Raw genomic sequence first — 16,187 nt, 5'->3', positions numbered from 1 at the left:
CCTTGTAAAAAATAAGTGTTAAAAATAAAAATGGAAAACTATGTTTCTTTTAAAAAAGTTATTGCAGATAATACAAAATTAATGAAATAAAAAGCCACTTAACGAGTATACTTTCATGACCGTTTCTTACAAACTATAATAAATGTTCATTTAATTTCAGTTAACATGATGCAATTAAGTGTCCGAAACATTATATTCAGTTTTCACCAAAGTATATTCTTTTAAAGTAGCCTATATTATTTTCATATAATTTCTCTTTTTAAAAGTATGATGAAGTGTACTTCTTTGTAACAACAGCCTGAATAAGTTCAAAATTATGCTGACGACGACAATGTTATTGGTGGTGATGATGATGATTACTTTATTACTATTTTAAAATGTGGACAAGAAAAATTATCAAGAATGGGTGGGTGTGACCAAACTTTTGACTGGTGGTTAGATGGCACTAGCTCCATTGTATTTTTCTGTTTCATAAATTATACACAGTTACTGCAACAATATCCCCAGGTTTGACTGCAGTGAAGCACAAGTTCTCTGTAAATGATGATGAGTGGATGGGTTTATTGACCTGTGACACAGCAGCCAGTGTCAGGGGCTCTTTCAGAGGAGAGGGCTGAGACTCTGAAAACACACTTCTCTTCACAGTACGAATAACATTACCACCATCAACCTCATCAAGAGGCAGAGCATCTGTAAAACACACAGAAGTTATTAAAACATATCAACGTGTAAAATAGCATGTTGGCACTCATATCTGTATCTTACCTAGTAGTTTATGTGATAATGCCAGTAGTATTTCTCCACAGTGTTTCACATCGCTATAAAAGTGACTCTTATCGAACTCTCTTTCATTACAACTTTCATTCTCACAGAATTCTTGTTCGTCCCTAAATGTAGCGATGACGACGGCCGATAAAAATAAAAATAACGTGAAACCATGTTTTGTCATTACATCAAACTCACAGGCATATTTTTTTTAACTATATATGTCCTGTACTTCCTTACATCACGTAACTAGAGGAAAACATCAGAACTGTCACACAAACAATCCTTCAATGTTCCACCAGAGGGCGCTCATCGGCTCAAAAACCCGAATGCTCCATTTATGCAATATTCGGGACTTTTTTTGTCTTTTTGGAAATGTATGCGCGTTATAAACCATAACCGATTAAATCTATTAATTGTATGGGTTTAGAAGCTGTCGTACTTTCTCACTATAATGATTAAATAAGCGTCTCTAGCCAATGATCAGAGACAACTGTGATTGGTCAACCTCCAATCTGTACTGTAACAAGTAACAAGTAACAGGTACCATGTGTATGGAAGCTTATGGGTAGCAATATTCAATTTGAAATGCAATATGTAAAATGGCAATGCATTTCTGTATTTAAATTTAAATTTCCCCATACATTTGTGCAACGTTTGGTGCAAAATGAAAATGAAAATTCAATTATATAATTTACATTTGCCATTTCATACAATAGTTTTAATATGTAAATTGAATACATATTGTAACACTTTATAAGTTGCAAAATTTAAATAAAAATGTATTACAGAAATGATTAGATATGTTTAACATGTTCATGCAAAAACTGTGGCAAAATTGTAATTTAAATTACATTTTTTCTTCATTGCATTTACACTCACATTTAAGACACTTGCGATTTCCAAGCGCCACCTACTGACAGAAAGTGAATTTGCGTTTTCATTCAGTCCGTCTGCTGTTTTTGTTTTGTGCAGGTGTCTTCTAGCATAATTTCACAAAACAAAAGTCAGACCATTTTGTTTTTGCTTTAAATCTTGAAATTATACAATCTAATTTAAATAAAAAATAAATTATCATGCTACATGTGTGTAGCCTCTTTGTTTGCATCATGATTACATTTCAAATGGCTGGCAACAGATGTTATAGAGCAAATAAACAACAAATAAATTTGCTTAAAGGAAAAAATCGGCTATCGGAATTGGCCAATTTGCTTGAAAAAAATTGTTATCAGCAATAGAAAATCATAATCGGGCCACCCTAATAATAATAAAAAAAAGAAACAAAACATTATTAACAGTCTTTTCACTGTTTTCACAGTTTTATTTTTCTAGTTTTATTAATTTGTAGTTTGTATGGTTAATATTAATGTAGGCTTATTGTCAGCGCACTAAGGTTTAAAAAAGGTAATTGGTATTATCAATGCTTATTGAGTCAATGTTTATTTTCTGTCACCCTCCAGAATGTCTGTTGCAAGCCAACCGTACAGCCGACCTGCTTTCACCCGGCTCATCTGAGTGGACAACCGCACAAACCGCCGCACAAAAACATGAAGTGTCCACAGATAAAGTTAAGATTGGGTCTTTCTAAACGACCACCATCAGTGCCCTCACTAATGTTGAGAGAACCTTTATGGCTCCAGTGGACGGTGACACTCAACTGTTTGAAACGGGTGTGGTTCATATTATTAAAAATTACATATTGTCCATGAAATTTGCGTGTACTTTTCTTGGTCCTGCATCCAAAAAATGCAAAACTGCTCCCTTTGAGTTGCCAGAGGAGGTAGAAAGCAGAAATGGCAAAAACAGTATATATCTCCCTGAAAGGACAAATTGAAAAAGTGAGTAAATTCATCTATCTATCCTCTCAAAAATAGTATAAATTTAAGTCTGGTAACACAGGGAGAAGAAACCTCTCCCTCTCCCTGTCCCTGTCCCTGTCCCTGTCCCTGTCCCTGTCCCAGTCCCAGTCCCAGTCCCAGTCCCAGTCCCAGTCCCAGTCTCTCTCTCTCCCCCCCGGCTCTGCTTAAATACTGGATCCTCTTGCCATTGATGAGGAACAGCTGGTAGGTCCCATCACCTAGATTAGGACAGGGAGGAGCACAAGAAATTGGACAAAAAAAAAAAAAAAAAAAAACCTTTTAATATATGTCCAAATAGAAACTGTTATTTAAAATGGTAATAATATATCACAATACTGTAGTTTATAGCCTAGGCTACTATATTTTAATCAAATAAATGCAGGCTGGGGGAGCAGCGCAAGAGACTTATTTCAAAAACATTAAAAAAATCCACCTGACACACACACACAAGTTTCAAGTTTTGAAAAATACAACAACAAACAGTAATATTGTAAAGTATAATAACAATTGAATTTATAATTAGCCTATATAGGATTATGTAATGGTTCACAAAATTCACGGTTCAATCACTGTCTGTTGTTGCATTGAGACTCTGGTAGGGCTTTATTTTGAAATTCTCGTCAGCAAAATAGAGGGAAAACAAACAATATTGACAATATTGTTTATAAAATGTTACTCACCATGTTCATTTATGGTAAATCTGACTGTTCCGTTGCGTTCGCACCACATACTTGATAATCGTGCTGTAAACATTGCCTACGCCAATAGCAAGCGCTTATAATCGTGACGTGCGCCAATGGCAGCTGCAAAGGAGAAGCAATATGGGAAATACCGACTGTTTTAAGGAATAAACGCAGAATTTTTGGTTCTTGTCGTGTTTAACACAATCTACACTCGATCGCGCGAGGATATCCATCGTGAAAAATCGCAGCTTGAATTTTTTTTAGTTACCATCGAAGTGAAAGACAGGTCCTTTCTGTGGTATAAATACAACGTACAACAAAACTACAACTCCCAGCAGGCAATTGCAGTCCCAGCCCCAGTCCCAGCCCCCAGCAGTCCATTGGCTGCGCGCGCACACACACTCAATAAATCAATCAATGACACTTACCCATTAGAAAACGCAAATGCATACGTCCTGGGACGGTAACACCAGTCAAATTAAATCATTCAAGGAAAATACATCTTTGCAGTGCATACACAGAAGTGCCAATAATATATTTTCACTGCATTTACAATTGCACAAATAAAGCTATGAGATCGTTATTACAATTAGAAATCAGAAAAAAAATAAAAAAAAAAATTTTTATTTTTATTTTTTTATATATGTCCAAATAGAAACTGTTATTTAAAATGGTAATAATACATCACAATACTGTAGTTTATAGCCTAGGCTACTATATTTTAATCAAATAAATGCATGCAGCCTGGGGGAGCAGTGCAAGAGACTTATTTCAAAAACATTAAAAAAATCCACCTGACACACACACACACAAGTTTCAAGTTTTGAAAAATACAACAACAAACAGTACTTTTGAACGGTACAGTTGGTTTCATTACAACATTTACACTACATTTATTCATTTAACATAACCTTTATTGACTTAGAAAATGAAGAAAATGACAGGCTAATTAATATGTTATATGAATTTGTGTTTCAATATGTGGCATCGTCAGGTTTTCATACCTCAAATTAAAACCCAGTGATGTCTAATGGTAACAAAATAAAAACGAAACTAAGATTATGCCCTGTATCATGAAGAAAACATAGGTTTATTTTGTGTTACATGACACCTATTGGTGTTGCCTATATGAACAGTGCTAATTCAGGTTAAGAATACACTGTGACAGAGGCAAAACAATTTATTAAAATAATAATAACAACAATAACAATAATGATTATGACGACGCATGCAAAACAGAGAGAAAAGACTCAATTCTATTCGAATAATTACACAATACCACTGTTACGTTCCCAATTCATTTTCTAGGGGCAAAAGGGAAAGTAGCTTTAAAGCTAAAATGAACAGCGACAAAGAAAAGTTAACCTATCTGAGTCCCAGCACACAATACACAAAGTAAGATTTCCAATACATTTATTTACAATAAGTGATAAATACAGTGCAAAAAGAATCCTAAACAAACAGCTCCAAAAGAAAAAGAAATGAAGCCTGTTCTTCAGGAGCAGGTAAAGCCAAAACAAACAAAAGATCTCACTACCCGGTAGAAGGAACACCTAATTGACCTACAACAATCAACACAAATAAACAACAGAACTCTTACCTTACTTCCTAACTAACAAAAAACAGGAGAAAATGAGAAAAGAAAAATGGCACCCACTCCCTACTGCTCCAACACTCAACAATGGGCAAGCAATTCAAAGCTGCACACTACAGCCGTAACAACACATTTAAGCGTAACAACACACTTAAGCTTAACATACACCAACAAGAGCAACACTCCAAGTCTGGTAACACAACAGTCTCAGGCCACATTTACACATAGCCGGGTATTTAGAGAAACGAATATTTCTCCCCCTCCGTTTTCAAAAATAACATCGTGCACGCAATATCGTTTTCAAAAAAAGTTGTCGTTTACATCAACCCGCATAAATACAAAGGGGCGGCAGTGTAAGGAGAAGGATAAAGCCATGCAAGCCAATCAGAATCCTCAAAATCGACAACGACGAATAGCACGAGCGACTTCCTGTTCCTTTCAAAACAATAGACATGGCGCGAGGTTCGTTCGTGTGGACAGACAGCGCGGCAAATGCAAACAGGCCAAAAGCGTTTTCACAAAAGTAAAAATGAGTACCACTTTAACAGCATCCATGATCAAATAGTAGCCAAACAAACTCATAGACAGTATGGAACAAACTCTGAACATAGGGCGCTCACATGACGTAAGCATTTTCTGGCGCATAATGTGACGTTTGAGAACCTAAAACCCCGTTTCTCCCAGTTGACACGGCAACACATAACCAGCGTTTTCAGAAATCTCCACTTTGGCCGGAGTTTTTAGAAATAATCGTTCTCTGGGATAAAAACTGCGTTTTCGTGTAAATGACAGGCCAAAACGCAGGGAAATATCTGCGTTTTCCCATCGTGTAAACGGGGCCTCAGGCTCTTGGGAGAAGAAACCTCTCCCTCTCCCAGTCCCAGTCCCAGTCCCAGTCCCAGTCCCAGTCTCTCTCTCTCCCCCCCGGCTTTGCTTAAATACTGGATCCTCTTGCCATTGATGAGGAACAGCTGGTAGGTCCCATCACCTAGATTAGGACAGGGAGGAGCACAAGAAATTGGACAAAAAAAACCAAAAAAAAAACCTTTTAATATATGTCCAAATAGAAACTGTTATTTAAAATGGTAATAATATATCACAATACTGTAGTTTATAGCCTAGGCTACTATATTTTAATCAAATAAATGCAGGCTGGGGGAGCAGCGCAAGAGACTTATTTCAAAAACATTAAAAAAATCCACCTGACACACACACACAAGTTTCAAGTTTTGAAAAATACAACAACAAACAGTAATATTGTAAAGTATAATAACAATTGAATTTATAATTAGCCTATATAGGATTATGTAATGGTTCACAAAATTCACGGTTCAATCACTGTCTGTTGTTGCATTGAGACTCTGGTAGGGCTTTATTTTGAAATTCTCGTCAGCAAAATAGAGGGAAAACAAACAATATTGACAATATTGTTTATAAAATGTTACTCACCATGTTCATTTATGGTAAATCTGACTGTTCCGTTGCGTTCGCACCACATACTTGATAATCGTGCTGTAAACATTGCCTACGCCAATAGCAAGCGCTTATAATCGTGACGTGCGCCAATGGCAGCTGCAAAGGAGAAGCAATATGGGAAATACCGACTGTTTTAAGGAATAAACGCAGAATTTTTGGTTCTTGTCGTGTGTGATGAGGTTCAGTCCAGTAATAGTGAGGAAGGAAGAAGACAGGGGTCGGCTTGAGCTGGGACACTCGATTTATTCAGTTTCTCAAAGGTAAAACAAAAGGTGCACGCAAAGTGCCTTCACCGTGCATGAGCACAGCCACAAAACACAATAACTCAGAATATTCTTTCGATGACTCTTGATCGGTCTTTCTCAGTCCGCACACGAGGTCCCAGCTCGTCTCTCTCTCCCACTCTCTCTCTCACGCCGGCTTATATCCGGTCTCTCCACGCCAATTACTGAAATCAGACACAGGTGTTCATCATCTGCACTTGACCTACTTACGCTCCGCTCTGCTCCGTCCTCTCTCTCCCGCTACAGACTCCGCAAAACCACGCCCCCCTCGCCACATACCCCCACCGCCCGACTCAGGCCGGGGAGCCATCCGGTCTGCAGCCTCCCCCCCCCTCCTCCTGGAAAGGAAATCGGCTACAGCCATCTGTACACCCGGCCTGTGGATCACCTGAAATTTAAAAGGTTGTAAAGCTAGATACCAACGGGTGATCCGCGCGTTGGTATCTTTCATGCGGTGGAGCCACTGCAGGGGAGCGTGGTCCGAACAGAGGGTGAACTCCCGCCCCAGGAGGTAATAGCGGAGGGTGAGAACGGCCCATCTGATGGCTAAACATTCTTTTTCGATGGTGCTGTACATCGTCTCTCTCTTAGAGAGCTTGCGACTGATGTACAGCACCGGCCGCTCTTCACCCTCCACCTCCTGGGACAGGACTGCGCCCAACCCTCTGTCCGACGCGTCTGTCTGTAGAATAAAGGGGAGAGAAAAGTCAGGAGCATGTAAGAGCGGACCGCCACACAGAGCAGCCTTTATCTGGGTGAAAGCCTGCTGACACTGCTCCGTCCACTGAACCATATCTGGTGCCTCCTTTTTAGTTAAATCAGTCAGCGGGCTAGCGGTGTCTGAAAAATTAGGCACAAACCTTCTGTAATAACCCGCTAGCCCCAGGAACTGTCTAACCTCCTTTTTGGTCTTGGGTCTTGGACAAGTCGCAACTGCTGCCGTCTTGTCAATTTGGGGACGCACTTGTCCATGACCCAAGTGAAAGCCCAGATATTTTACTTCCACCCGCCCAATTGCACACTTCTTCGGATTGGCCGTGAGCCCAGCCCTTCTCAGCGTCTTCAGGACAGCTCGCAAGTGTTGCATATGCCGCTGCCAATCACCACTATAGATGATGATATCATCTAAGTATGCAGCGGCATATGCAGCATGCGGCCGGAGAATTCTGTCCATCAGACGCTGAAAAGTCGCTGGAGCCCCGAACAACCCGAACGGAAGAGTAACAAATTGGTGTAATCCGAACGGCGTTGTGAAAGCTGTTTTTTCTTTGGTCATGGGAGACAAGGGGATCTGCCAATAACCCTTGGTTAAGTCCAGTGTCGAATAAAAACGAGCAGTACCTAGTCGATCAAGCAATTCGTCAACCCTAGGCATTGGATATGCGTCGAATTTCGACACAGCATTCACCTTTCTATAATCCACACAGAACCGTACTGAGCCGTCCGTTTTAGGCACTAAAACTATCGGGCTCGCCCAGTCACTGTTGGATTCTTCTATCACTCCCATTTCTAGCATGGCTTCTAATTCACTTTGAACAACTTTTTTCTTGTGTTCTGGTAACCTATACGGCCGGCTGCGAACAACCACGCCCGGCTCAGTCTCAACATGGTGCTGAATGAGATTTGTTCGACCAGGCAGGGGTGAGAACACATCAGCAAAATCTGCTTGTATGGACTTTATATCAGTGAGCTGTGAGGGTGAGAGGTGGTCTCCTCCAGGGGCCAGAGCGAGAGATTGAGATTTTGAACTCACTTCTGGACCGAGATCCTCCTCCCCACTCACTACCGTCGCCAGCATCACTGACTCGGCCTCAGACCATTTTTTTAGCAGGTTGAGGTGATATATTTGATGTGCTCCGCCCCTATCTGTTCGAGCTACCTCATAGTTGAGATCACCAACTCGCCGTGTGACCTCAAAGGGTCCTTGCCACTTCGCGAGTAATTTTGAACTAGAAGTAGGGAGTAATACAAGCACTTTATCTCCCGGTGTAAATTGACGCAGTCTAGAGCCCCTGTTGTACAACCGACTCTGTTTGTCCTGTGCCTGTAACAAATTCTCCATTGATAGCCGCCCCAAAGTGTGGAGTTTTGTTCTCAGGTCCAGGACATATTGAATTTCGTTCTTGCTATTAGAAGGTCCGTCCTCCCAAGTCTCTCTAAGGACATCCAATACCCCACGGGGCTGACGTCCATAGAGAAGCTCGAAGGGGGAAAACCCCGTGGAGGCTTGCGGGACCTCCCGTACAGCGAACAAGAGGGGCTCTAACCACTTATCCCAATTTTTGGCGTCTTCGTGTACGAACTTACGAATCATGGATTTCAACGTGCGATTAAATCGTTCAACCAACCCGTCCGTTTGAGGGTGATAGACGCTGGTTCGAATCGATTTAATGCCCAATAACTCGTAAAGCTCGCGAATAGTACGTGACATAAACGCCGTGCCCTGATCGGTGAGAATTTCTTTCGGAATTCCCACCCGGGAGATTAGTTGAAACAGTGCACTCGCCACGCTCTTAGCGGAAATAGTACGGAGCGGCACTGCTTCAGGATACCGCGTTGCATAGTCCACCAGAACCAGTGCAAAGCGGTGTCCCCGCGCTGACCGTTCCAATGGCCCGATGAGGTCCATACCAATTCGCTCGAAGGGGACCTGCATTAATGGTAGGGGGCACAATGGTGCTTTTGGGGTGGCCGGTGGGTTTACCAACTGACATTCACGACAAGACGCGCACCATCGTCGTACATTCTCGTGAATGCCCGGCCAAAAGAACCGGGCCATGAGACGGTTTAGTGTAGCCGTTTGACCTAAATGCCCGGCCATTGGATTACAATGAGCCGCCTGGAAAAGCATTTCCCGACGGCTTTTAGGAATCAATAACTGGGTTGTATCTTGTTTTGTTTGGGCGTCTTGGGTCACCCGATACAACTTATCTTTTAAAATTGAAAAATAAGGGTAGGAGAGCGGTTGGTCAGGATGAAGAAGCTGACCGTCGATAGAACGAACCTGATCAAAGGCATTTTTCAGCGTCTCATCCTGGGACTGTTCCAGGGGAAAATCATCATGCTCAGTGAGTATGGTTCGCTCCAGAGCACTCCGTTCCCCAGAAACAGGCTCCAGAGGTTCCGATTCAGCTTCTCCTAACTGTGCAACCGCTATTCTATTCTCTTCTCTTTTCCCCCAAGAAGCATCCGAACATAAATACCCCAATAATTTATTAAACGAGGGCCAATTCGTACCCAAAATTATCGGATGCCGGAGGTGCGGGTTAACTGCCACCTCCACCCTATGCTTTTCTCCCCTAAATTGAATATCCACAGGCAAAATAGGATACTTCACCACTTCCCCGTGCACACACCGAACCTTAACCATGCGGCTATTATCCAATGCCCTAGGTTGAATCAGGCTTTGATGTATGGAGGATTGGTTACATCCTGAATCCACCAAAGCCTGATATGTACCCCCCTTGATACTCACTGGTATTTGGTATAGGCCAGCTTGATCAAGGGCAGCCTGTGGCGCGTCGGGGACCCGGATTAATGTCCCCACCTCCATCACTGGACATCGGTCAATGAAGTGTCCTGGGTCCCCGCAGCGCCAACAGGCCGGCCCAGACTTTACCGCCGCCCTGGCGGCAGGAAGCGGGTCAAGCGATTGGCGTGGAGAGAGCGGTGTCGGACTTTGTGGGGTGAAGAATCCAGTGGTTGAGCTCCCTCCCCTGGGAGGAGCCCTGGGAGCCGCTGTGGGTTCTGTGGAATAGCCTGTCCTCCATCTCGGTGCTGGCTTCGGCGGGAGCCCTCCGCGTGACCTGGGGAGAGGAACAGGTTTGGAGAGAGAGTGAGAAGGGGGAGAGAGAGAGAGAGAGAGAGATGCCGATGGAAGGGGTTCGCCGACCCCTGGGCACGCCACCATCTGGTCCTCCGCCAGCCGGATGGCCTGGTTCAGCGACGTCGGGCGGTGGCACTGGACCCACTGTGCAGTCTTCCTAGGCAGCCTGGCCACGAACTGCTCCAGTACCACACGATCGATCACATCCTCGACGTCGCTTTCGTCGGCCATCAGCCATTTGCGGCAGGAGTCCCGGAGCTGCTGTGCCATCACGAAGGGCCGGCCGGACTCTTCCAGTGTCAGGGTCCTGAACCGCTGTCGATGTTGTTCCGGGGTCCGACCGACCCGCTGGAGGATGGCACGCTTGAGGTCCCGGTAGACCAGGAGATTCTTGACTGGCAGTTGGTGTGCGGCTATCTGCGCTTCCCCAGACAGCAGAGGGATAAGCCGCATTGGCCAGTCTTCCGTGGGCCATCCCCGATCCTCTGCCGATTTCTCAAATAAGTCCAGAAATGCCTCTGGATCATCCTGAGGACCCATCTTGTTGAGCGGCAGAGGAGATGGACTGTCTTTAGGCGAGGGGATGGCCCGAACCTCCCGGTCCACCCAGCTCCGGAACAGCTCGCGGTCTTCATGCTGGGATCGGAGGAGCGCCTCGAATCGATTGTCTTGCTCCTCCTTGATCGCCAGCAGGTGTTGGTGTTGCTCTTGATGAAGACCGGCGAGCGACTGGATGATGTCCGCAAATGGCGTACCTGGCGGGGACTGCATGGCGGCGGCGATCTTCTTCCTTCCCGGGTTTCGGCACCAGTGTGATGAGGTTCAGTCCAGTAATAGTGAGGAAGGAAGAAGACAGGGGTCGGCTTGAGCTGGGACACTCGATTTATTCAGTTTCTCAAAGGTAAAACAAAAGGTGCACGCAAAGTGCCTTCACCGTGCATGAGCACAGCCACAAAACACAATAACTCAGAATATTCTTTCGATGACTCTTGATCGGTCTTTCTCAGTCCGCACACGAGGTCCCAGCTCGTCTCTCTCTCCCACTCTCTCTCTCACGCCGGCTTAAATCCGGTCTCTCCACGCCAATTACTGAAATCAGACACAGGTGTTCATCATCTGCACTTGACCTACTTACGCTCCGCTCTGCTCCGTCCTCTCTCTCCCGCTACAGACTCCGCAAAACCACGCCCCCCTCGCCACATAGTGTTTAACACAATCTACACTCGATCGCGCGAGGATATCCATCGTGAAAAATCGCAGCTTGAATTTTTTTTTAGTTACCATCGAAGTGAAAGACAGGTCCTTTCTGTGGTATAAATACAACGTACAACAAAACTACAACTCCCAGCAGGCCGTTGGGTCCATTGGCTGCGCGCGCACACACACTCAATAAATCAATCAATGACACTTACCCATTAGAAAACGCAAATGCATACGTCCTGGGACGGTAACACCAGTCAAATTAAATCATTCAAGGAAAATACATCTTTGCAGTGCCAATAATATATTTTCACTGCATTTACAATTGCAGAAATAAAGCTATGAGATCGTTATTACAATTAGAAATCAGAAAAAAAAAAAAGAAAAAAAAATTTTTTTTTTTTTTTTTATATATGTCCAAATAGAAACTGTTATTTAAAATGGTAATAATACATCACAATACTGTAGTTTATAGCCTAGGCTACTATATTTTAATCAAATAAATGCAGGCTGGGGGAGCAGTGCAAGAGACTTATTTCAAAAACATTAAAAAAATCCACCTGACACACACACACACAAGTTTCAAGTTTTGAAAAATACAACAACAAACAGTACTTTTGAACGGTACAGTTGGTTTCATTACAACATTTACACTACATTTATTCATTTAACATAACCTTTATTGACTTAGAAAATGAAGAAAATGACAGGCTAATTAATATGTTATATGAATTTGTGTTTCAATATGTGGCATCGTCAGGTTTTCATACCTCAAATTAAAACCCAGTGATGTCTAATGGTAACAAAATAAAAACGAAACTAAGATTATGCCCTGTATCATGAAGAAAACATAGGTTTATTTTGTGTTACATGACACCTATTGGTGTTGCCTATATGAACAGTGCTAATTCAGGTTAAGAATACACTGTGACAGAGGCAAAACAATTTATTAAAATAATAATAACAACAATAACAATAATGATTATGACGACGCATGCAAAACAGAGAGGAAAGACTCAATTCTATTCGAATAATTACACAATACCACTGTTACGTTCCCAATTCATTTTCTAGGGGCAAAAGGGAAAGTAGCTTTAAAGCAAAAATGAACAGCGACAAAGAAAAGTTAACCTATCTGAGTCCCAGCACACAATACACAAAGTAAGATTTCCAATACATTTATTTACAATAAGTGATAAATACAGTGCAAAAAGAATCCTAAACAAACAGCTCCAAAAGAAAAAGAAATGAAGCCTGTTCTTCAGGAGCAGGTAAAGCCAAAACAAACAAAAGATCTCACTACCCGGTAGAAGGAACACCTAATTGACCTACAACAATCAACACAAATAAACAACAGAACTCTTACCTTACTTCCTAACTAACAAAAAACAGGAGAAAATGAGAAAAGAAAAATGGCACCCACTCCCTACTGCTCCAACACTCAACAATGGGCAAGCAATTCAAAGCTGCACACTACAGCCGTAACAACACATTTAAGCGTAACAACACACTTAAGCTTAACATACACCAACAAGAGCAACACTCCAAGTCTGGTAACACAACAGTCTCAGGCCACATTTACACATAGCCGGGTATTTAGAGAAACGAATATTTCTCCCCCTCCGTTTTCAAAAATAACATCGTGCACGCAATATCGTTTTCAAAAAAAGTTGTCGTTTACATCAACCCGCATAAATACAAAGGGGCGGCAGTGTAAGGAGAAGGATAAAGCCATGCAAGCCAATCAGAATCCTCAAAATCGACAACGACGAATAGCACGAGCGACTTCCTGTTCCTTTCAAAACAATAGACATGGCGCGAGGTTCGTTCGTGTGGACAGACAGCGAAGCAAATGCAAACAGGCCAAAAGCGTTTTCACAAAAGTAAAAATGAGTACCACTTTAACAGCATCCATGATCAAATAGTAGCCAAACAAACTCATAGACAGTATGGAACAAACTCTGAACATAGGGCGCTCACATGACGTAAGCATTTTCTGGCGCATAATGTGACGTTTGAGAACCTAAAACCCCGTTTCTCCCAGTTGACACGGCAACACATAACCGGCGTTTTCAGAAATCTCCACTTTGGCCGGAGTTTTTAGAAATAATCGTTCTCTGGGATAAAAACTGCGTTTTCGTGTAAATGACAGGCCAAAACGCAGGGAAATATCTGCGTTTTCCCATCGTGTAAACGGGGCCTCAGGCTCTTGGGAGAAGAAACCTCTCCCAGTCCCAGTCCCAGTCCCAGTCCCAGTCCCAGTCCCAGTCCCAGTCCCAGTCTCTCTCTCTCTCTCTCTCTCTCTCTCTCTCTCTCTCTCCCCCCCGGCTCTGCTTAAATACTGGATCCTCTTGCCATTGATGAGGAACAGCTGGTAGGTCCCATCACCTAGATTAGGACAGGGAGGAGCACAAGAAATTGGACAAAAAAACCCCCCAAAAAAACCTTTTAATATATGTCCAAATAGAAACTGTTATTTAAAATGGTAATAATATATCACAATACTGTAGTTTTTAGGCCTAGGCTACTATATTTTAATCAAATAAATGCAGGCTGGGGGAGCAGCGCAAGAGACTTATTTCAAAAACATTAAAGAAATCCACCTGACACACACACACAAGTTTCAAGTTTTGAAAAATACAACAACAAACAGTAATATTGTAAAGTATAATAACAATTGAATTTATAATTAGCCTATATAGGATTATGTAATGGTTCACAAAATTCACGGTTCAATCACTGTCTGTTGTTGCATTGAGACTCTGGTAGGGCTTTATTTTGAAATTCTCGTCAGCAAAATAGAGGGAAAACAAACAATATTGACAATATTGTTTATAAAATGTTACTCACCATGTTCATTTATGGTAAATCTGACTGTTCCGTTGCGTTCGCACCACATACTTGATAATCGTGCTGTAAACATTGCCTACGCCAATAGCAGGCGCTTATAATCGTGACGTGCGCCAATGGCAGCTGCAAAGGAGAAGCAATATGGGAAATACCGACTGTTTTAAGGAATAAACGCAGAATTTTTGGTTCTTGTCGTGTTTAACACAATCTACACTCGATCGCGCGAGGATATCCATCGTGAAAAATCGCAGCTTGAATTTTTTTTTAGTTACCATCGAAGTGAAAGACAGGTCCTTTCTGTGGTATAAATACAACGTACAACAAAACTACAACTCCCAGCAGGCCGTTGGGTCCATTGCCTGCGCGCGCACACACACTCAATAAATCAATGAATGACACTTACCCATTAGAAAACGCAAATGCATACGTCCTGGGACGGTAACACCAGTCAAATTAAATCATTCAAGGAAAATACATCTTTGCAGTGCATACACAGAAGTGCCAATAATATATTTTCACTGCATTTACAATTGCAGAAATAAAGCTATGAGATCGTTATTACAATTAGAAATCAGAAAAAAAAAAAAAAAAAAAAAAAAAAATTTTTTTTTTTTTTTTTTATATATGTCCAAATAGAAACTGTTATTTAAAATGGTAATAATACATCACAATACTGTAGTTTATAGCCTAGGCTACTATATTTTAATCAAATAAATGCAGGCTGGGGGAGCAGTGCAAGAGACTTATTTCAAAAACATTTAAAAAATCCACCTGACAGACATTTCAAGAGACAATTTACTTCCTGCAACTCCTGCAAATCAGACATTATTTCATCGATGTCGAGTTCAAATTCCTTTTCCATGTCTTCTGCAGATGGATCAGAGAAATTATTGGTGGCCATTATTACAGAATGGTTTTCAGGTTTACAGATGGTTATTTACAGGTATAGGCCTGTAAATTCACAGCCAGGCAGCGGGTCTTCTTCTTTTTTTAAATTGCAGTTGTCAAACAACTTTTAAGTGTGCATTACCGCCACCTTCTGATATGGAGTGTGGATCACATTCGCCGTTGCTCACTACTCTATAAATAAATAAATAAATATATAACCCCATAAATATCTAAAGCATTTACGATGCTGATCGTAGCCTGATCAGTCTGTGAATGTTCAATGTAAGACTATTTATATTTGCTTACATTCACTGATAACAAAAATAATAAAACGTTATTAATTAGCCTAAATGTGAGCAGTCCCCTCTATATGTAGCCTATATGTTAAATTCAAAAGAATATGTATGTATATAATATAGATATGATTATGGGGTCAACGTAGGCCTACTATTTTTTTTTACCAGGGTTAATTGAAGCTCAGCTGGGTGTCCTCATGCTCACTAACGTTAACTTGCTGTAGTACGTTTCACGGAGTAGTCTATATAAAACAATCACCTGACTGAAACTTAGCCTTGGCTACAGATCGTAAGGTTCTGGCAAAACTTGTTAAAGCGAGTGATTACACTGTAAAAAGTGAACAGTTGGATCAACTTAAAAAAAAAAACTTAAATTGGTAACACCTAAAGAAATTAAGTTTTCTCAACTTAAATTATCACGTTTTCGTGATAATTTAAGTTGAGAAAACTTCATTTCTTTCTTCAT

General features: G+C 41.7%; 2 protein-coding genes across 2 annotated transcripts in view; one reads left to right on the top strand and one right to left on the bottom strand.

Moving 5' to 3' along the window:
- Positions 1-16,187, top strand: part of LOC309510013 (uncharacterized protein) — a gene marked incomplete at its 3' end in the record, with an annotated part of 1,894,646 nt that overhangs the window by 520,963 nt on the left and 1,357,496 nt on the right. The gene's annotated exons all lie outside the window — the stretch shown is intronic.
- LOC309510019 (uncharacterized protein) lies at positions 6,821-11,431 on the bottom strand. Its single transcript, XM_082191154.1, has 2 exons — positions 10,137-11,431; positions 6,821-7,343 (listed from the first exon to the last, which is right to left on the bottom strand). Exons 1-2 carry the CDS (start codon positions 11,256-11,258, stop codon positions 6,864-6,866), a joined length of 1,602 nt encoding a protein of 533 aa, XP_082047280.1. The 5' UTR covers positions 11,259-11,431; the 3' UTR covers positions 6,821-6,863.

This window comes from Leuciscus leuciscus (genome assembly GCF_965113295.1).
Source record: "Leuciscus leuciscus genome assembly, contig: SUPER_11_unloc_1, whole genome shotgun sequence".
Lineage (NCBI taxonomy): Eukaryota > Metazoa > Chordata > Actinopteri > Cypriniformes > Leuciscidae > Leuciscus > Leuciscus leuciscus.
Note: the sequence above shows the minus strand (reverse complement) of the source record. Positions and strands in the feature narration are given on the sequence as shown.